Consider the following 23,743-nt stretch of genomic DNA (forward strand, 5'->3'; position numbering starts at 1 on the left):
GCTGCTCACCACCACGTCGCTTTGGTCGGCAGTCCGGTACGGTGAGGGCGAAGACGTACCCGACAGTATTTCGGGGGCTTGATTTCTCGTCCGAGAGCACGGCATCATCGGCCCGTGGACGCGGCAGCAAGGGGGCGCGACGAACGGAAGGCAGCTCGGTTCGGCGTCAGCAACAGGCCGAGGAGCATAGCACTGGGAACCCTGCGGTGGACGAGCTACTGGCTGCAAAAATGGAGGCTATGTCTGGGGGTAGCAAGGACGTGTTGAAGGAGCCACATGCAGCTACAGTGGGAGATGGTGCTAACCACGGACTCGCCACATCGGGTGCTCAGAGCTCCAGCCACTCTGAACCAAGGAGTTCTGACATGATACCAGCCATGCGCAATCTTTCACATGAAATCACCATGGCTAACGCTGATATCTCTGATGATTTATCAACCCTGGGCAAGCGTGCCGCCGTTGGAGACAATAGTACTGCTTCTGTACAGGAGGCGGGAGACCTTGCTTTGGTGCCATATGATAATAAGGCCACTTTGGCCGATCGTGTGCTTTCAGGTACCCCCAAAAAGCGCAGAACGTCGGGAACTCGGGAGGTGCAGCAGTCCCAGCATGAGGGCGAGGTGGCTGACCAGGAGATGGTGGACCGGACCAACAACTTGGAGGCTGTCGGCACAGGGGCCGCCGACGAACTGACGGGGCCGGCGGAGCCCCGTCAGGAGCAATGAATCTCCTTAGTTGGAACTGCCGAGGGGGTGGGAACTCTCGGACAGTTCGTGACCTTGTGAGTTTAGTGCAGGCTCACTCCCCGAGTATCGTTTTTCTTTGTGAGACTAGGCAGTCTAAGAATAAAATGAAACGTCTTCGTGCTAGGTTAGGTTTGAGAGGTTTTGATGCTTTTGATTGTGTGGGTCGTAGTGGTGGTCTTGCTTTATATTGGCATGAGTCTTTGAGTCTTGATGTAAAAGAAATAAATGAACGATATATTGATGCGTATGTAACTGGTACGGCGGGTGAGCCACCCTGGAGGCTTACCTGTGTCTACGGCGAGCCACGGACGGAGGACCGTCATCGCATGTGGTCCCTTCTCCGTAATCTTCACCAAAAGGCCAACATGCCGTGGGTCGTTGTGGGAGACTTTAACGAAGCGATGTGGAGTTTTGAGCACTTCTCCGACACACCGCGTTCAGCAGGTCAGATGCTTGATTTCAGAGATGTTCTTGAGGTTTGTGGTTTGGGCGACCTTGGTTTTGCAGGTCTGCCCTATACTTTTGATAATCGTCGAGGGGGGCGGGCTAATGTAAAGGTCCGCCTCGACCGCGCCGTGGCCAACAACATGTGGAGAGATGTCTTCGCTCATGCCAGGGTGGAGCACCTGGTGGCGCCTAGCTCCGACCACTTGCCCATCTTGCTTCGATGCGCGCTCGAGGAGACGAGCCAGACAACAGGCAGGAGATGCAGACAGTATGAGGTAATGTGGGAACGGGACCCATCCCTGCCCGAGGTAATTATGAACACATGGACTGAGTTGGGTGCTATGCTGAATCTTGGTGATATTGCTTCCGGCTTGGGTAACTTGATGAAAAAACTGCAAGGCTGGAGCCGCAAAAAATTTGGTAATGTGATTAAGGAAATTAACAAATCTCGCTCCCGCTTGGAGGAGCTTATGTCGATGAATGCAGATAGGAAAGACATACGGGAGGAGACCGATCGCATGAACGAGCTGCTATACAGAGAGGAGATGTTGTGGATGCAGCGGTCTCGTATTGCATGGCTGAGGGAAGGCGACCGCAACACTCAGTTTTTTCACCGGAAAGCGGTGTGGCGTGCGCGGAAAAATCGCATTAAGGCACTCATTGATGAGGCAGGGGTCACGTACAGGGACCATGGTTCCATGGCGGCTATGGCCACGGCCTACTTTTCTAAGCTTTTTACTGCTGATTCTTCTCTATGTGCGGATCCAGTTATAGATTTGATACAGACTCGTGTGACTGACAGTATGAATGATGGCCTGTGCACAGATTTTTCAGATAAGGAAATAGCTGATGCTCTCTTCCAGATTGGACCACTCAAGGCGCCAGGGCCGGATGGATTCCCAGCCCGCTTCTTCCAGAGGAACTGGTCAGTTATGAGAGAACAGGTTATGGCAGGAGTGCGGGAATTTTTTCGTACAGGGATCATGCCTGAGGGGGTGAATGACACTTCCATTGTTCTCATCCCGAAGGTGGATAACCCAGAGAGGCTAACTGAGTTTCGTCCAATAAGCCTATGCAATGTCATATATAAGGTGGTGTCAAAGTGTTTGGTGAATCGACTGAGACCTATTTTGGATAATATTATCTCTCCTCAACAAAGTGCCTTTGTCCCTGGCAGGATGATTACAGATAATGCACTAATTGCCTTTGAGTGTTTCCACTTTATTCAGCAGGAGAAAGACCCTAGCAAGAGCTTCTGCGCATATAAGCTGGATTTATCAAAAGCTTATGACAGGGTGGACTGGATCTTCTTGGAGCGAATGATGAAAAAGATGGGCTTCGCTCGCCGGTGGGTGGACTGGATTATGGCTTGTGTCACCTCGGTGAGATATACAGTGAAATTCAATGGAACCCTCTTGGAATCATTTGCACCGTCGCGCGGGCTACGGCAAGGTGATCCTTTGTCCCCGTTTTTGTTCCTGTTTGTGGCTGATGGTCTATCTGCGTTGTTGAAAGATGGAGAGCAAAGAGGAGATTATACCCCGCTAAAAATATGCCGAAGAGCGCCGGGAGTGTCTCACTTATTATTCGCAGATGATACGTTGCTCTTCTTCAAGGCAGAGGCGGACCAAGCTAAAAAGGTCCAACAAGTGCTAAATACATATGCAAAGGCCACTGGACAATATATTAATCCGTCTAAATGTAGTGCCCTGTTTGGCACTTCGTGTCCAGCCATGATGCAAGACGTGGTGAGAGATATTCTCCATATTGGTACTGTTACTTTTGAGGAAAAGTACCTAGGCCTTCCAACGCCCGAGGGTCGCATGTCTCGAGGTAAATTTCAGAATCTGCAGTCCCGGTTGTTGAAAAGGATTATTGCGTGGGGCGACACCCTCTCTCTGGCTGGCAAGGAGACTATGATCAAGGCAGTAGCTCAGGCCATCCCTATGTATATTATGAGCGTTTTCAAGTTACCTATGTCTGTCTGCGATGATCTGAACAGAATGGTCCGGAATTTTTGGTGGGGGGCATCGGAAGGCAAGCGGAAAACACATTGGATAGCATGGCCAAGGATACAAGCTCAGAAAAGCAAGGGTGGTTTGGGATTCAGAGATTTCCGCCTCTTCAACCAGGCGCTCCTAGCGAGACAGGCTTGGCGTTTGCTAACTAATCCCACCAGCTTGTGTGCGCAGGTTCTCAAGGCAAGGTACTATCACGACGGGCGCCTCGAAGATACAGTATTCTCGGGGAATGCATCTCCGACTTGGCAGGCGATTCAGCACGGCCTTGAGCTCTTGAAAAAGGGCATCATATGGCGCGTCGGGGGCGGGCAGGACATCCGCATTTGGCGAGACCGGTGGTTGCCTAGGGAGCCATCACGCCAACCCATATCCCTGCAGGGTACGTGCCGCCTAAGGAGGGTGGCGGAGCTCCTGGATGGCGAGGGGTCCTGGCGCATGGACCTGCTCCGTCGCTACTTCCTCCCTGCGGATGTCGACGTCATCACCAGTATCCGTACGTCGACCCGCGTCACCGAGGATATTATTGCATGGGCACCGGAGAGGAACGGTATCTTCACCGTTCGGTCCGCCTACCGCCTGGCCATGGACGAGCGCGAGCGTCCTTCGGCTTCCGCCACGAGCAGGGCACCGGATGGTCGTCGCGCCATCTGGAAGATCATATGGGGGTGCCCTGCTCCCCCTAAGGTACGCGTGTTCGCTTGGAGAGTCGTCACCAACTCACTTGCTACTTGGGCCAATAAAGCCTCGCGACACCTCGAGCTTACTGACTTTTGCCCCTTGTGTGGTGTTGAACGCGAGGATGGATTCCATGCGCTTTGCAGGTGTCCCCTGGCAAGAGAGCTCTGGCGAGTTATGGCCTTGGACTGGAACATCCCCAAGGTGGAGGCCATCGTCAACACTGGCCCAGAGTGGATCTTTTCACTGCTGGACCCCTTGGATGAGACGGCGAGACTGGTGGTGCTCATGACCATGTGGAGAGTATGGCATGTCCGGAATGAGATCACACACGACAAGGCGCCGCCCACTGCCGAAGCCTCTCGACGCTTTTTGCACGGATACATCAACTCACTCATGTGCATAAAGCAACATCCTGATGGTAACCTAGAGAAAGGGAAGATGGTGGTCCTGCCTTCACCACCACGCGCTCCAGAAAGTACGGCGCCCAAGGTGCGCGCACACTGGGTACCGCCCCAGCCGGGCTGGGTTAAGTTGAACACGGATGGGAGCTACATAGCGGCCACAGGTGCGGCGGGAGGAGGTATGATCCTGCGTGATGACAGAGGCGAGATCATCTACAGCGCATGTAGGGAGCTACGTACATGTGACAACGCTTTAGAGGCGGAGTTAGAAGCGTGCAGAGAAGGCTTGGAGCTGGCCTTGCACCGATCTAACCTACCTATTCTGGTTGAGTTGGATAGCGCGGAGGCGGTGTCGATGATTACAGCACGCGAGATGGATAGATCGTCACATCGTGCACTTATAAAGGAGATTCGTAGGTTGGCTGAAAGCGATGCTAGGGAGATCTCTTTTACTCTTTGTAGCCGTCTGCAGAACATGATTAGTCATGAGCTGGCCGCCTATGGCCGTAGCACTCCGCGCACAGCAGTCTGGCTTACTGCCGGGATGGACTTTGTTATAAACCTGGCTCTCGCTGAGAAGCCTCCTTGAGTAATGAGAATTCTTTTTTTCCGCAAAAAAAAAAAGAGTTCACACAACTTAGTCAACTATGCTAGAGCCCATAATAGCTTGCGGCTGCACACGGAAGTTTCTAGCATGAATAATCTCATGATCCCTTTGAACCTGGGTGGCGGTCCAAAAGAAAAACAGGCAATCCCGGAATACCCAGGTACCTCAATCCACCCAGATGTGAGTTTTAGTTGCCACCTTAAGTAAACCATTAATTAACAATCTCACATCTGTCATGGAAATCTCTCAAACCCAACCCATGTCTACGAGCATAGCATGGCAATTTAATAGCAAACGTAGAAGTAACTCCCAAGGGTTTGAAAGTAAAACAGGTAATAGGTACTACCACATCTACTTCCCAATACCCACAATTTAATTAGATCCTAATCATGCAAGTGTTTGAGGAATAGATCTAATGCAACAAAAACTAGGTATGGAAAAGTATGATCAAAGTGTTACTTGCCTTGCTGATGATCCGCAAAACCTAGCGATTCGAAGTAACAAGCGGCACACTCCGGGTACTCTATCGCAAACAAACAAGCATACAATCAGTACTCATCTAATGCACAGGTAAAACTCGAATGAAAGATCCAACCAGAAAGTTCAACTTAAGAACTCCGGTTTGCAGAAAGAATCAACTCGAAAGAAGCAACGAAAGTCAAACTGCGAAAGAAAGAAGCTTCGTTTACTAATTTGGATCTAGGTCAAATTTTACTGTAGCAAAATCTTGTTTGAGTAGGTTAAACGGAAACAGAATTTCGAGACGAAACTCTAGGCACTTGAATCGCCTGATTCCGATAAACGAGCGAGAAGTTAAACAGAAACGAAGATTCGATCAGAAATCGAATCTGAGAAAAATAGCGGAAAAACCGACGAAAAAGAAAAACGGACGAACGGTTAAAGAACGGACGTTCGTTAACAGAGAAAAACCGACGAACGCGTTCGTTAAAACGAACGGTTCGGTGAACGCTCGCAAAATAATAAAACCGAAAAAAACCGATCTAGGGTTTTTTTTAAACGAAGGGTTTTTTTAAAGAAAACCGGCAACGAACAGGGCAGGCAGTACCTCGTCAGGGCAGCTCCGGCGGGGCTCCGGTGGGGCGCGGGGTGCGGGGCTCGGGGAGGGCGAGGGGCGGCGGCAAACGGCGGCGGCGGCGGCAAGTGCGGCGGCGGCGGCTCGGCGAGTGCGGCGGCGGCGGGCGAGGTGAGAGGAGAGAAGAGAGGGGGGTATATAAAGGGGGGTGCTCCGGTGGCTTGGGGAAGGGGGCGGGCGACCGGGGCGGCTCCCGTGTCCATGAAGGACACGGCGGCGCGGCGGCGTGCTGGGGAAGGAGAGGGCGACGGGGTGGGCCGGCGGCCTGGCGCGGCTGGGCTCGGCCCAGCGGGCGCGCGCGTCTTTTTTTTTAAATACGTTCCGCGGAAAAATGCGTAGAAAAATAAATAAAAGTCAGAAAAATATAAAATAAATTTTCCCCGTCTAGTTAGAAAATGTAGAGTAGGGTGAACATTTTTTTAACACAAAAACATATTTTGAAAACATGCAATATTTTTAATGCAATAAAAATTGCAAATAAAATCCAAACTAATTCCAATAAATGATTTTAACATTTTTCCTCCAGTATTTCAATTGTTTTGGAGAAGTCATATTTTCTCCTCTCGTTTATTTTTAAAATGAAATATTTTTCCGGAGAGAAAATAATTAAAACCAAAATCCTCGTCTTATTATTTGATGAAAATCAAATATGAAAATTCGAGAAAATCCCCAACTCTCTCCGAGGGTCCTTGAGTTGCTTACGATTAATCGAGGATTTGTCAAAATGCAATAAAATATGATATGCAATGATGATCTATGTATAACATACCAAATTGAAAATTTGGGATGTTACAAAATACATGAGAAACAAATACAATTGCTATATTTCCAAGTTGTTACGCATGCTTGGTTTGGTTAACTGTCTGATCTTCTATTTGGATTATGTTATATTGTGCAAGGTGGTGCTCGGTTAACGTTTGGTTCGTTTGTTGTGGTGTTTAGTTAACTGCTTGGTTCAATTCTGCAATGCGATGTTCAATTGTTGTGGCTGCATTCTGTTATTGTATACCATGTGAGGAATAAATCGAATTTGGTTGCACTTAATACATGAGAAACATATACAAGTGCTATATTTCCTAGTTCTTAATCATGCTTGGTTTGGATAGATGGGTTTTCCATGTGGCTTGAATTAATCTGATGAATCTGCAATGTGCTTATTTATCATCAACATATTTTACTAATAGCATGCGAACCCTTACTTAACTTGATGACTAACTACCTTATATGTGTTGCAGGGAAACAATGGGAAGCACTGAGGTTTACAAGATGGTACTAACTATTATACCTTGCCTTCTTTTATTGCTTTGCCTCATTTCCAATATAGAGAAGATATTTATGCACATCCTTGTTTTCAGGCCTTTCCAAAGTAGTTCACTGATGATTACCTCTCAAACCACCTCTGTGGTCAGGAGGCGAGGAAAGTTTTCATACAACACCCACGGTTCAATATTGAAGTGTTCCTGAAAAGGTCGAAGGATGGACGGTCAATCATCCACAGGCACTAGCCTAAAGTTGCAAAGACCTTCAACATGAATGAAGGCTCATATTCGCCTTCCGCTTCAGCAGTTTTCTAGATGAGATGCATCTGTCTATGTACCATCTATGATGCTAATTTCGAAAGGTTCTAGATATTGCATGTGAAACTTGGTGCTGGTGCAGTTGTGTACTGGGGTAGCTGAGGGCTGAAGCTATATCATGTTGTACTCGGATGTATTTCAATTATGAAATCTTGTTTCCTTAATATGGAAATGAAATATATTATGTGCTTAATATGAATGTCAATTAGATTAGTAAATGGATTATTAATAATAGGGAAATTAGCCTGCTAATTGGGTTTTCCAATTGCAAATGGTTATTGAGAAAACACCGTGGGCGATGACCTCGGGCAACGCACACAGTTTCTAGGAATAAACCGTGTTGGATCAATGAACAATCATACACGACATTCTCTTGAAAACTGTTTGCGTGATGCCACTTTGCGCAAACGTTTTCCTTGGAGTGACTGTGTGGGATGTATATAGGAAACGTTTAGCGGGGACTGACTGTGTGGGATGTACTTACGACCGGAAACGATTTCGCATGTATAATTATATTTTTTTAGCACTCTTGTATGTATAACCGTATTTGGTTGCTCGCCGGTCGCACAGGACCTCATTTTGCCGAGCATGTGTGCCAGGAGGGCATATCCCTGACGGTTTCTGGGTCGTGTGGGAAGGACCCCCCTATCGTAGTCACTCACTAGGTGACGGTTCCAAACGCCGTCGTGGAAAGGGGTTAAAACCGTTTGTATAGCACCGACACATACCAGTGGAGCCTCTACTAGATAGATCGTTGATCGAAGATAGTTAAGGTTTCCTAACCATAGACATGAGTTGTCATTTGATAATGGGATCACATCATTAGGAGATGATGTGATGGACAAGAGCCAACCGTAAGCTTAGCATTTGATCGTATCACTTGAGTTTATTGCTATAGCTTTCTTCATGTCAAGTATTTATTCCTAAGACCATGAGATCATGCAACTCCCGTATACCAGAGGAATACCTTGTGTGCTATCAAATGTCACTTCGTAACTAGGTGATCATAAAGATGCTCTATAGATATCTCCGAAGGTGTCTGTTGGATTGGCATGGATCGAGACTCGGATTTGTCTCTCCGTGTGACGGAGAGATATCTCTGGGCCCTCTCGGTAATACAACACCATAAAGAGCTTGCAAGAAATGTGGCTAATGAGTTAGTCACAATATCTTGTATTATAGAACGAGTAAAGAGACTTGCTGGTAATGAGATTGAACTAGGTATGGAGATACCGACGATCGAATCTCGAGCAAGTAACATATCAACGGACAAAGGAAATTGCATATGGGATTAACAAAATCCTTGACATCGTGGTTCAACTGATAAAAGATCTTCGTGGAATATGTAGGAACCAATATGGGCATCCAGGTCCCGCTATTGGTTATTGACCAGAGAGAGGTCTCGGTCATGACTACATGATTCCCGAACCCGCAGGGTCGCATGCTTAACATTCATTGACGCTAGAGTAGTATTGGAATATTTGATGATTGGTAACCGAATGTTGTTCAGAGTGCCAAATGAGATCCTAGACATCACGAGGAGTCTCAGAATGGTCGAGGGGTAAAGATTCATATATGGGAAGTCATATTTTGGGTTACAGAAAAAGGTGCAGTTTTTTCTGTGTTGTAGCGGGAAGCTCTTCCAGAAGGTGCCAGAGGATTCCGGAGGGGTCTAGAAGTCCACACGTGGGTCCACTCCCAAGGGTTGGAATCGACTGAGGGGAGGCGCCCTGGCCTTGTTGAGCCAGGCGCACCAAGTCCTCAAAAGCCTATGCGGCTAGGGAAGGGGAAAAGAGGGAGTCCTAGTAGGAATAGGATTGGATTTGGAGTCCAAGTCCTCACCCCCTTGGCGCCAACTCCTATTAGGAGTAGGGCTGGACTCCCAGCCCTCCCACGCATATAAATATAGGGGAGGGGCACAGCTAGGCACCCGAACACATTGGCCTTAGCTGCTGCCCCGTCTCTCCCTCCTGGCATAGTTCTCGTCCATGAATTTTCGCTTAGCGAAGCCCTGTCGGTATTCTGACTCCACCACCACCATCAGCACCGCGCCGTCGTGCTGGTTGTGATCCCATCTACTTATCCACCTTCTCTTGCTGGATCAAGGAGGAGCAGACGTCATCGAGCCGCACATGTGCTAAACTCGGAGGTGCCGTCCGTTCGGCACTAGATCGGGTGGATCATGATCGAATCGCGAAGAATATGACTACATCAACTGCGTTATATACGCTTCCGCTTTCGGTCTACGAGGGTACATAGACATACTCTCCCCTCTCGTTGCTATGCTTCTCCTAGATAGATCTTGGGTGTTCGTAGGATTTTTTTATTTTCATGAACGTTCCCCAACAACTTGAAGGTGGTACAGTTTCAAGAATTGTTTCCAAGACTTGCCAGTAAAATATGTTTCTCCCGTTCATTCTTGACATCCACAACAAAAGTGAACCCTTGTTATGTCTAAATCAAAATTGTAACTTGATTGATTACAGATTTTGTAATGCCAATCTTTTTCAAGAAACCTTTTCTTGCAAAGCAAGAGATTTCCTGGAAAACATGAAATCAAATAAAGAAGTATCATAAGTCATGAATATGAAGTCAATATTCGTAGAGGAAGTATAGTGTATATGAGTGACATTATTTTCTTGGAAGACTATATTTGACAAAAGGATATGTAAGATTTTATTCGAAATGGAAGAACTGATACTAACTATTAGTATGCAAAACAGAATTAAAGTATCAGTATGTACTAATGAAGAGTAGGTAAAATGTGGGTTTTTTTAATGGCGGTTATCCTGCATTCATTAAGAAGAAAAGAGTTGCTCAGTTAATTAGGGAAAACCGAGCGAAAACCAGATTGCCCAGCTGATCATGGAAAATCGGGTGAAAACCATCACAACCAGTGAGCGGCACACACAAGTTACCCCACACACACCACTACAAAGAGGGCCTCATCGAGACAACACACAGGCGTCATCGTCATCACTCCTCCCCTAGAGGCGTCATCGCCTTCCCTAAATCATGAGCAAACGACTCTGACTTCACCGTAGGCGATCGTCGACTCAACGCACATTGCAAAGTTCACGTGAAGATGTATGAAGATCAGCGCCAGAACTCAGCCACCTGAGACCAGACGACGCAGCTCCTACTCTAACGAGGAACTATGAAGGACAAAACCAGGCACGACTGGCGTCGCGGAATATCGTTGAACGGTTCACCTATAGCCAGTCCTCATGTACCACATGGCCCCGCCACAGCAGCTTCAACTTCACAGTAACAAACAAACCAAGGCAAACCCGCGGACACGTCGGAGAAGAGTCGACTACCTCAACCTGCCGCATTGCCGACATCGCACCCACCATTATTGTTGCCAAAAAAATCTGGTCACCGCAACCGCCACCATCCATCGATCTGGTTGCAAATGCGGCTTGAAGCTACGTCGGTATTTCCCCAAAGAGGAAGGGATGATGCAGCAAAGCAGCAGTAGGTATTTATTTTCGTCGACTCCCCAAGGGTTTCTAGAATATTGGGGTATTTATAGAGCAAAGAGGCGGTTCAATGGGCACCCAAGGTGGGCACAACCCACCTGGGCGTGCCTAGCCCCCCAGGCGCGCCCTGGTGGGTTGTTCTCCCCTCGGGGCACCCTCCAGGTGCTTCTCCGGCCCACTGGATGTATTCTGGTCCAAAAAATCCTCAAAAAGTTTCGCCGCGTTTGGACTCCATTTGGTATTGATTTCCTGCGATGTAAAAAAACATGCAGAAAACAACAACTGGCAATTGGCACCATGTCAATAGGTTTGTACCAAAAAATGATATAAAATGACTATAAAATTATTATAAAACGTCCAAGAATGATAAAATAACAGCATGGAACAATCAAAAATTATAGATACGTTGGAGACGTATCAGCATCCCCAAGCTTAACTCCTGCTCGTCCTCGAGTAGTTAAGTGATAAAAACAGAAATTTTCATGTGGAATGCTGCCTAACATATCATCTCATGTTCTTTTCTTTATAGCATGGACATTTGGAATTTTATATGATTCAAAGCAATAGTCTAGTTTTAACATGATGACTTAAATACTCAAGCATATCAACAAGCAACTGTGTCTTTCAAAATATAAACGCTAAAATAAGCTATCCCTAGCCCATCATGCTCAATCATTGATCCATTCATGAAACACACTCGCATATTAGCTACACCCAATACTCAAGTACGATCATAGTGCCTCCTAGTTGGCGCTTTATATGAGAAGATGGAGACTCAAATTGAAAATAAAAATTGCATAAAGTAAAAGAAAGGCCCTTCGCAGAGGGAAGTAGGGATTTGTAGAGGTGAAAGAACTCAAAGCGAAAAATTTAGAGATAAAAACATTTTGGGAGGTGTGCCTTTACCACCAACGAAAACGACTTAGAGTTCCCAACACTTTCCATGCTAGATATATAATAGGCGGTTCCCAAACAGAAAATAAAGTTTATTCCTTTTTCCACCATACTTTCACTTTCCATGGCTAACCGTATCCACGGGTGCCCTCCATACCAACACTTTTCAAGGAATTTATTATTTGACAACATAAAGTAAATTCATTTTTCATTTCAGGACTGGGCATCCCGAATACCTTTGCCTTACTCTTGTGCAATGAGAAGTGAATAAACACTCATCGTGAGAATAACACATCTAGCATGGAAAATATTAGCCACCCCTCACCGCCTCACGAGCGGTACGAACACACAAAATAGAAGTTTATTTTGAAAATTAGAGATGGCACATACAAATTTGCTTAGAACGGCAAAAGAATACTGCATATAGGTAGATATAGTGGACTCATGTGGCAAAACTGGTTTAAAGGTTTTTGGATGCACAAGTAGTGATCATACTTAGTGCAAAACGAAGGCTAGCAAAAGATTAAGAAGCGACCAACCAAGAAACGAATAATCTCATAAGCGAGCATTAAGCATAATTAACACCGAATAATGCACCACAAGTAGGATATAATTTCATTGCATGACTATTGACTTTCGTGCTTGCATAGGGAATCACAAGCCTTAACACCAATATTCTTCCTAAAGGACAATTACTCATCAACATGACTCACATATTACATCATCATATCTCAAAACTATTACAAGGAATCAAGTTTATTTTGTCCAATGATCTTCATGAAAGTTTTTATTATATCCTTCTTGGATATCTATCACTTTGGGACTAATTTTCATGTGTTGCTTTTGATAAGCTCAAACAAATATAAGTGAAGATCATGAGCATAATATTTCTTTCTCTTAAATTAATTTAAGTGAAGCAAGAGAGAATTTCTTCAAAATTTTACTAACTCTCAAACAAATCTAAGTGAAGCAAGAGAGCATTTCTTCAAAAATAACTAAGCACACCGTGCTCATAAAGATATAAGGGAAGCACTAGAGCAAATCCATATCTCATAAAAATTTAAGTGAAGCATAGAGAGCAATTCTAACAAGTAATGGCATAATTTTGGCTCTCAAATAGGTGTGTCCAGCAAGGATTCAAGACTTAAAAAGAAAAACAAAACAAGCAAAGACTCATATCATACAAGACGCTCCAAGCAAAACTCATAGTATGTGACAAATAAAAATATAGCTTCGAGTAAAATACCGATGGTCGTTAGAAGAAAGAGGGGATGCCACTCGGGGCATCCCCAAGCTTAGTTGCTTGCTTCTCTTTGGAAAATAGCTTGGGGTGCCATGGGCATCCCCAAGCTTAGGATCTTCTTACTCCTTATTCCTTCATCCAGCATAAGATAACCCAAAACTTGAAAACTTCAGTCACACAAAACTCCAACAAAACCTTCGTGAGATCCGTTAGTATAAGAAAGCAAATCACTAGTATAAGTATTGTAGAAAACCAATTCATATTTTATTCTTGCATTATATGTATTGTATTCCAACTTTTCTATGGCATTATTCATTGGGTTGCCTCCCAGCAAGCGCTATAGTTTCACGCCCCTGGCTAGGCATAAAGCAAGGATCTAAGTTTTGTCATCTTTGTTTCAAGATCCATAAGATTCCCTCATGATTGATTTATAAGGAGGCCTAATTCTTTTCCTAGGGAAGTGTCCCATACCCTTCCTTAGTGGAAATTGAAATTTAATATTGCCTTCTTTCATATCAATCACGGCACCAATAGTATGTAAAACGGTCTACCGAGAATAATTGGACAAGACGGATTGCAATCAATATCAAGAACAATAAAATCTATGGGCACATAATTCCTATTTGCAAGAATAAGAACATCATTAATTCTTCCCATAGGCTTTCTAATAGTAGAATCCGCCAAGTGCAAACTTAAAGAGCATTCTTCAATATCGGTAAGACCAAGCGCATCGCATAAAAATTTCGGAATTGTAGAAACACTACCACCCAAGTCACATAAAGCAAAACATTCATAATTTTTAATCTTGACTTTGATAGTAGGTTCCCACTCATCATGTAATTTTCTAGGAATTGAAAGTTCTAATTCCAACTTTTCTTCCAAAGCTTTCATCGTAGCATCAACAATATGTTTAGTAAAAGCTTTATTTTGTTCATAAGCATGGGGTGAATTAATCATGGATTGCAACAAAGAAATACAATCAATCAAAGAGCAACTATCATAATTAAAGTCTTTGTAATCCAAAAGAGTGGGCACATCACTAGTTAAAGTCTTGACCTCTTCAAACCCACTTTTATCAATTTTCTCAACAAGATTTTCACCCTCCGAATTATCGGGACGCCTTCTAGCTAAAGTTGACTCTTATCCACTTCCTTTTTCATCAATATTAATTTTACTAAACAAGGAATCAATAGAAGAAACACCAATCATTTTAAGATCTTCATCACTTTTATGAAAGCAATCACTAGAAAACGCCTTTTCCAAAAATTCTCTTCTAGCTCTAAGCATAGCGGTTCTTTTCTTACTTTCATCAATAGAAACATAAAGAGCTTTAATTGATTCCTCAACTTTAGGCACAAAATTTTTCATCTTGAGATTTTCTACATCATGAGAAATTCTATCAACACTTCTAGACAAATCATCAATCTTATTCAACTTTTCTTCCATTGTAGTGTTGAAAACTTTTTGCGTGTTGATAAATTCTTTAATATTATTCTCAAGATCATAGGTGTTCCAATTATTATTGTAAGATTGATTTCCATAGGAATTACCATAATTATTAGAGGAACTACTAGGAAAAGGCCTAGGATTAAAATTACCTCTACAAGCATTGTTGTTGAAATTATTTCGCGAGATAAAGTTCACATCTATGGCATCACTATTTTCCTCAATCAAAGTAGACAAAGGCATATCATTGAAATCAATGGGAGCACTTTTACTAGCAACCAATTTCATAAGAGCATCACTTTTTTCACTCAAAGAAGAAATTTCTTCAATCGAATTTACTTTTTTACTAGTAGGAGCTCTTCCGGTATGCCAAGCAATTTTGTGGCTTCACCCAAAGTAATTTCCATAAAAGAACCACCCGCGAAAGAATCTAAAAGATTACGAGAAACAAAATTCAACCCCACAAAAAAATTGTATGATCATCCAAAGATTTAACCCATGAGTTGGGCAATTCCGTAGCATCATTTTCATCCTTTCCCAAGATTGTGCAACATGCTCATGTTCAAGTTTCTTGAAATTCATGATCTGGGTTCTACGGGAAATTATTTTTGCGGGTGGAAAATACTTAGTGATAAAAGCATCTTTGCACTTATTCCAAGAATTGATACTATTGCGAGGCAAAGAAGAAAACCGAATTTTTGCAGAATCACGCAAAGAAAACGGAAATAATTTCATCTTCACAACATCATTGTCCACATATTTTTTCTTTTGCATATCGCATAATTCCACGAAGGTATTAAGATGGGACGCGGCATCCTCATTAGGAGTACCAGAAAATTGATCTTTCATAACAAGTTTCAGCAAAGCAGTATTAATATCACAAGTCTCCGCACTAGTGGCGGGAGGAGCAAGGGGAGTGCCAATAAAATCATTGTTGTTGCTATTTGAGAAATCACACAACTTTGTGCTCTCTTGAGTCATTGTGACTACGCAACAAGATTGCACTCAAAAACAGATCCGGCAAGAAGACAGCGAACGAAAAAGAGGGTGAATAAAACGGCAAATTTTTGTGAAGTGGGGGAGAGGAAAATGAGAGGCAAATAGCAAATAATGTAAATTGTGAGGAGATGAGATTTGTGATTAGGAACCTAGTATGTGTTGAAGATCCTCCCCGACAACGGCGCCAGAAATTCCTTTTGATGCGGCTTGAAGCTACGTCGGTATTTCCCCAAAGAGGAAGGGATGATGTAGTACAGCGGCGGTAGGTATTTCCCTCAGTGATGAAACCAAGGTTATCGAACCAGTAGGAGAACCAAGCAATACTACGTCAACAACACCTGCACACAAATAACAAATACTCACAACCCGACGTGTAAAAGGGTTTGTCAATCCGACCACGGCAACAGCGCCAGAAATTCCTTTTGATGCGGCTTGAAGCTACGTCGGTATTTCCCCAAAGATGAAGGGATGATTCAGCACAGCGGTGGTAGGTATTTATTTTCATCAACTCCCCTAGGGTTTCTGGAATATTGGGTATTTATAGAGCAAAGAGGCGGTTCAGGGGGCACCCGAGGTGGGCACAACCACCTGGGCGCGCCTGGACCCCCAGGCGCGCCCTGGTGGGTTGTGCTCCCCTCGGAGCACCCCCCCCCCCCCAGGTGCTTCTCCGGCCCACTGGATGTCTTCCGCTTCAAAAAAATCCTCAAAAACTTTTGTTGCGTTTGGACTCCGTTTGGTATTGAGTTCCTGCGATGTAAAAAACATGCAGAAAACAGCAACTGGCACTTGGCACTATATCAATAGGTTAGTACCAAAAAATGATATAAAATGACTATAAAATGATTATAAAACATCCGAGAATGATAATATAACAGCATGGAACAATCAAAAATTGTAGATACGTCGGAGACGTGTCAGCATCCCCAAGCTTAACTCATGCTCGTCCTCGAGTAGGTAAGTTATAAAAATAGAAATTTTGATGAGGAATGATGCCTAACATGTCATCTCATATTCTTTTCTTTATAGCATGGACATTTAGACTTTTATATGATTCAAAGCAATAGTCTAGTTTTGACATGATGACTTAAATACTCAAGCATATTAACAAGCAACCATGTCTTTCAAAATATCAATGCTAAAATAAGCTATCCCTAGCCCATCATGCTCAATCGTTGATCCATTCATGAAACACACTCGCATATTAGCTACACCCAATACTCAAGTACGATCATAGTGCCTCCTAGTTGATGCTTTATAAGAGAAGATGGAGACTCAAATTGAAAATAAAATTTGCATAAAGTAAAAGAAAGGCCCTTCGCAGAGGGAAGTAGGGATTTGTAGAGGTGCCATAGATCAAAGCGGAAAACTTAGAGATAAAAACATTTTGGGAGGTGTGCCTTTCCCACCAACGAAAATGACTTAGAGTTCCCAACACTTTCCATGCTAGATATATCATAGGCGGTTCCCAAACAGAAAATAAAGTTTATTACTTTTTCCACCATACGTTCACTTTCCATGGCTAACTGTATCCACGGGTGCCCTCCATACCAACACTTTTCAAGGAATTTATTATTTGACAACATAAAGTAAATTCATTTTTCATTTTGGGACTGGGCATCCCTAATACCTTTGCCTTACTCTCGTGCAATGAGAAGTGAATAAACACTGATCGTGAGAATAACACATCTAGCATGGAAAATATTAGCCACCCCTCACCGCCTCGCGAGCGGTTTGAACACACAAAAGAGAAGTTTATTTTGAAAATTAGAGATGGCACATAAAAATTTGCTTAGAACGGCAAAGAATACTGCATATAGGTAGATATAGTGGACTCATGTGGCAAAAATGGTTTAAAGGTTTTTGGATGCACAAGTCGTGATCATACTTAGTGCAAAAGAAGGCTAGCAAAAGATTAAGAAGCGACCACCCAGGAAATGAATAATCTCATAAGCGAGCATTAAGCATAATTAACACCGAATAATGCACCACAAGTAGGATATAATTTCATTGCATGACTATTGACTTTCGTGCTTGCATAGGGAATCACCAACCTTAACACCAATATTCTTACTAAAGCACAATTACTCATCAACATGACTCACATATTACATCATCATATCTCAAAACTATTACAAGGAATCAAGTTTATTTTGTCCAATGATCTTCATGGAAGTTTTTATTATATCCTTCTTGGATATCTATCACTTTGGGACTAATTTTCATGTGTTGCTTTTGATAAGCTCAAACAAATATAAGTGAAGATCATGAGCATAATATTTCTTTCTCTTGAATTAATTTAAGTGAAGCAAGAGAGAATTTCTTCAAAAATTTACTAACTCTCAAACAAATCTAAGTGAAGCAAGAGAGCATTTCTTCAAAAATAACTAAGCACACCGTGCTCATAAAGATATAAGGGAAGCACTAGAGAAAATCTATAGCTCATAAAAATTTAAGTGAAGCATAGAGAGCAATTCTAACAAGTCATGGCATAATTTTGGCTCTCTCAAATAGGTGTGTCCAGCAAGGATTCAAGACTTATAAAGCAAAACAAAACAAGCAAAGACTCATATCATACAAGATGCTCCAAGCAAAACTCATAGTATGTGACGAATAAAAATATAGCTTCGAGTAAAATACCGATGGTCGTTAGAAGAAAGAGGGGATGCCACTCGGGGCATCCCCAAGCTTAGTTGCTTGCTTATCTTTGGATAATAGCTTGGTATGCCATGGGTATCCCAAGGTTAGTCTCTTCTTACTCCTTATTCCTTCATCCATCGTAAGATAACCCAAAACTTGAAAACTTCAATCACACAAAACTCCAACAAAACCTTCGTGAGATCCGTTAGTATAAGAAAGCAAATCACTACTATAAGTACTGTAGAAAACCAATTCATATTTTATTCTTGCATTATATCTACTGTATTCCAACTTTTCTATGGCAAAAACTCATCAAATTAAACCATAGAATCATCAAAACAAGCACACAACGCAAAGAAAACAGAATCTGTCAAAAACGGAACAGTGTGTAGCAATTTGAATATTTCGAATACTTCAGTAACTCCAAAAATTCAGAAAAAATTTAGTAACATGTGATAAATTTGTATATTAATCTTCTGCAAAAATAATCAACTCAAAAGCACTCTTCTATTAAAAATTAGAATTATTTTCGTGAGGGCAAAAGTTTCTATTTTTTAGCAAGATCAAACAACTATCACCCAAGAAGATCCTAAAGGCTTTGCTTGGTACAAACACTAATTAAAACACAAAAAACACAATCATAACCGTAGCATAATTGTGCTAACACTCAAGAACAGAAAGAAAAAAAGCAAACATAAATTTTATTCATTGGGTTGCCTCCCAACAAAAGTGCTATAGTTTCACGCCCCTAGCTAGGCATAAAGCAAGGGTCTAAGTTTTGTCATCTTTGTTTCGAGATCCATAAGATGCCCTCAAGATTGATTCATAAGGAGGCCTAATTATTGTTCTAGGGAAGTGTTCCATACCCTTCCTTTGTGGAAATTGAAATTTAATATTGCCTACTTTCATATCAATCACGGCACCAATAGTATATAAGAACGGTCTACCGAGAATAATTGGACAAGACGGATTGCAATCAATATCAAGAACAATAAAATCTATGGGCACATAATATCGGGACGCCTTCTAGCTAAAGTTGACTCTTCTCCAGTCCCTTTTTCATAAATCCTAATTTTACTAAACAAGGAATCAATAAAAGAAACACCAATCATTTTAAGATCTTCATCACTTTTATAAAAGCAATCACAAGAAAATGCCTTTTCCAAAAATTCTCTTCTAGCTCTAAGCATAGCGGTTCTTTTCTTACTTTCATCCATAGAAACATAAAGAGCTTTAATTGATTCCTCAACTTTAGGCACAAAAATTTTCATCTTGAGATTTTCTACATCATGAGAAATTCTACCAACACTTCTAGACAAATCATCAATCTTATTCAACTTTTCTTCCATTGTAGTGTTGAAAACTTTTTGCGTGTTGATAAATTCTTTAATATTATTCTCAAGATCAGAGGTGTTCCTATTATTATTGTAAGATTGATTTCCATAGGAATTACCATAATTATTAGAGGAATTACTAGGAAAAGGCCTAGGATTAAAATTACCTCTATAAGCATTGTTGTTGAAATTATTTTGCGATATAAAATTCACATCTATGGCATCACTATTTTGCTCAATCAAGGTAGACAAAGGCATATTATTGAAATCAATAGGAGAACTTTTACTAGCAACCAATTTCATAAGAGCATCAACTTTTTCACTCAAAGAAGAACTTTCTTCAACCGAATTAACTTTTTTACTAGTAGGAGCTCTTTCGGTATGCCATTGTGAATAATTTGCCATGATATTGTCAAGAAATTTGGTGGCTTCACCCAAAGTAATTTCCACAAAAGTACCACCCGCGGCGGAATCTAAAAGATTATGAGAAACAAAATTCAACCCCGCATATAATTTTTGTATGATCATCGAAAGATTTAACCCATGAGTTGGGCAATTCCTTAGCATCATTTTCATCCTTTCCCAAGATTGTGCAACATGCTCATGTTCATGTTGCTTGAAATTCATGATCTGGCTTCTAAGGGAAATTATTTTTGCGGGCGGTAAATACTTAGTGATAAAAGCATCTTTGCACTTATTCCAAGAATCGATACTATTGCGAGGCAAAAAAGAAAACCAAATTTTTGCAGAATCACGTAAAGAAATCGGAAATAATTTCATCTTCACAACATCATTGTCCACATCTTTTTTCTTTTGCATATCGCATAATTCCACGAAGGTATTAAGATGGGACGCGGCATCCTCATTAGGAGTACCGGAAAATTGATCTTTCATAACAAGATTCAGCAAAGCAGCATTAATATCACTAGTCTCCGCACTAGTGGCGGGAGGAGCAAGCGGAGTGCCAATAAAATCATTGTTGTTGGTATTTGAGAAATCACACAACTTTGTGTTCTCTTGAGTCATTGTGACTACGCATCAAGATTTCACTCAAAAACAGATCCGGCAAGAAAACGGCGAACGAAAAAGAGGGCGAATAAAACGGTAAATTTTTGTGAAGTGGGGGAGAGGAAAACGAGAGGCAAATGGAAAATAATATAAATTGCGAGGAGATGAGATTTGTGATTAGGAACCTGGTATGTGTTGAAGATCCTCCCCGGCAACGGCGCCAGAAATTCCTTCTGATGCGGCTTGAAGCTACGTCGGTATTTCCCCAAAGAGGAAGGGATGATGCAGCATAGCAGCGGTAGGTATTTCCCTTAGTGATGAAACCAAGGTTATCAAACCAGTAGGAGAACCAAGCAACACTACGTAAACAGCACCTGCACACAAATAACAAATACTCGCAACCCGACGTGTAAAAAGGGTTGTCAATCCCTCCCCGGCAACGGCGCGAGAAATTCCTTTAATGCGGCTTGAAGCTACGTCGGTATTTCCCCAAAGAGGAAGGGATGATGCAGCACAGCGGTGGTAGGTATTTATTTTCATCAACTCCCCTAGGGTTTCTGAAATGTTGGGGTATTTATAGAGCAAAGAGGCGGTTCAGGGGGCACCCGAGGTGGGCACAACCCACCTGGGCGCGCCTAGGGGACCAGGCGCACCCTGGTGGGTTGTGCTCCCTCGGAGCACCCCCCCCCCCCCAGGTGCTTCTCCGGCCCACTGGATGTCTTCTGGTCCCAAAAAAATCCTTAAAAAGTTTTGATGCGTTTGGACTCCGTTTGGTATTGATTTCCTGCGATGTAAAAAAACATGCAGTAAACGGCAACTGGCACTTGGCACTATGTCAATAGGTTAGTACCAAAAAATGATATAAAATGACTATAAAATGATTATAAAACATCCAAGAATGATAATATAAACAGCATGGAACAATCAAAAATTATAGATACGTTGGAGACGTATCACTTGCCGATGCCGAGCTCCCAAGACGAAGCCCCCAAGAGGGAATTCCACACCGAGGCGCAGCCATCGTCCGATCACATATCAAGGGTTCCCGCCGGAGAGACCAAGATGAGTGAATCTATGCGGGAGGGGTGTAGCATCAAAGCAATCACAAAGCCGAGACACGGTCTTCACCCAGTCTCCCACACCACCTCAACCGCACATCATCCCGCACCAGTGCTAGCAAGACCACCAAACAGCACCACCATCGGAGCTTCCCATCAATGAAGAAGCTCCGAGATCCGTTTTAGCCAACCGCACCTCACGGAGACCACCGACGGCCAACCTCCAGAACAAGTCGCGAGATCCATCAAGGGCCTTCCGGACGCCGAGCCATCGGGCGCAACGCAAGCTGCGTGTCTTGCCGAGCACCATGCTGACAGGAACAAAGGAGCACTGCCCGAAGCCAAGAGCCACCGTGGTTCCGAGCATCGTTTAAGCAACAAAAGCGCCGACGCGTCCCATGCACGCCACCGGAGATCAGATCTACAACACTCACAGTTGGAGGCCTTCTTCGTCGCCAACCCAGGCCTCTGACCCACGCATCACCAGGGCGTCCTCGCAGCTTCAAATCGCGCATGCATGCACTTGTCGCGCCCCTCGCGGCAAAGCCACCGTCCGAGCGCCTCACACCCGAACCCTCCACCATGCGCCATGCCTCCTGCACAACCACGCACCACTTCGTGGCTCACCCACATCCGAACCACGGCCAAGCCGCCGTCCAAGCGCCTCACGCCCGAGCCTCCACCATGTGCCATGCCTCCTGCACAGCCATGCACCACTTACGCCGCCGGCCCCCTTGTGCTGCATCTTCCCGTGTAGCAACACCTTGTCCCAGTTCGTACCGAGCACGCCGTGGAGCAGAGCACCCAAGGCCGTGGAGCAGCACCCGAGCAGCACAGCGGCAGAGCACCGCCGGACCGCCAAAAGGCCCCCCATGCACGCTTGGAGCGATTGTGCCCTCGCCGCGCCGCCACAAGCAGAAGGAGGAAAGGGCCCCGCCGCCGCAGAGCCGCACAGGCTTTGCCTGGTGACGCCGTCTGGTGGCAGCAAGGCGAGGCAAGGGTGGGGGTGGCGCTGTTGGCGGCTAGGGTTCGCTCCCGGCCGCCCGCGCGAGTAACCAGGTAGCGACACTCCCTCCTTTGGCTTCACGTCCCGTAAAATGTGGTTACGGGTTGAAAGGAAATATGTGCTTTACTAAGGGGAAAAGTATATTTTTTGTCCCTTAACTTCTCTGAAAGTATAGAAATGGTCCCTCGACTTCAAAACCGGCAAACATTGGTCCCTCAACTTCTCATACCGGATTAGTTTAGTCCCCTGACTCAATATAAGTGGTTTTAACGCTGACTTGGCATAGTTTTGACCAGTCTTCATCCATGTGGCAATTTTTTTCTTTCTTCCCATTTTAACTTGTTGGGCATTTCGTTGAGCGGTTGGCGCGCGCCGAGCAAGAGGAGCAAAGGTAAGCGTGAAGCTTGTGTGGGTCACGGGAACAGCAGGGCCAAGGTAGGACTCTGCTCACGGCTAGCAGCGGCGCGGCGGCGAGAGACCATGGACGCATTGGCAAGTACTCCGTAGCTCCCTGGACCGTGGTCATGGATTGCATGTAGGCGGCAAGGTGCCAAGATCAGAGGTCTTCCGTGTTGTGCCTTGCACACCAAGACGCCCGGCTTGAGAGGCATCCCCTCGATCGGGCGGACCACGTCAAACCTGTGTCGTCACGCTCTTATTGCGTGGACACGGCGACCACGCTGGGGTGCACCTGGCCAACCAACGGTTCGACACACGTTCTGGCAAAGGGTCGCCGTGCACGACCAGTGCATTTCTCTAGGGGATGATGCTGGGGCGGTCGAGCTCGTCGACGACGGTGGTGAACATGACCAGGGCGCCTGAAGCGGCGAGGAGATGTGGAGCGTCGCTGACGAGGCGCTCGTACTTGTGGATGCTCGCAGATCCCGATCGCACTTGAAGGCAAGCTCTGCCGAAAACAAGCACACGCGTACACACAAACAGTACGTACACACAAGCAGTACGTGTCGCCATGTCCGAACCGGCAGGACTAACCTTATCGTGATTAGCTCTAACACTAATAGTGGGCATTTTCAGCTGCCGGCGGCACGGGCACGAGCTCGGTATG

The 23,743-nt window shown here is 44.2% G+C and overlaps 1 protein-coding gene across 1 annotated transcript; it reads left to right on the forward strand.

The window, feature by feature from the left end:
* The first annotated feature begins 1,147 nt into the window (after positions 1-1,147).
* LOC109761638 (uncharacterized) lies at positions 1,148-4,882 on the forward strand. Its single transcript, XM_073505372.1, has one exon. It carries the CDS (start codon positions 1,148-1,150, stop codon positions 4,880-4,882), a length of 3,735 nt encoding a protein of 1,244 aa, XP_073361473.1.
* The last annotated feature ends 18,861 nt before the right edge of the window (positions 4,883-23,743 follow it).

Source organism: Aegilops tauschii, chromosome 1 (assembly GCF_002575655.3).
Source record: "Aegilops tauschii subsp. strangulata cultivar AL8/78 chromosome 1, Aet v6.0, whole genome shotgun sequence".
In the NCBI taxonomy this organism is placed as follows: domain Eukaryota; kingdom Viridiplantae; phylum Streptophyta; class Magnoliopsida; order Poales; family Poaceae; genus Aegilops; species Aegilops tauschii.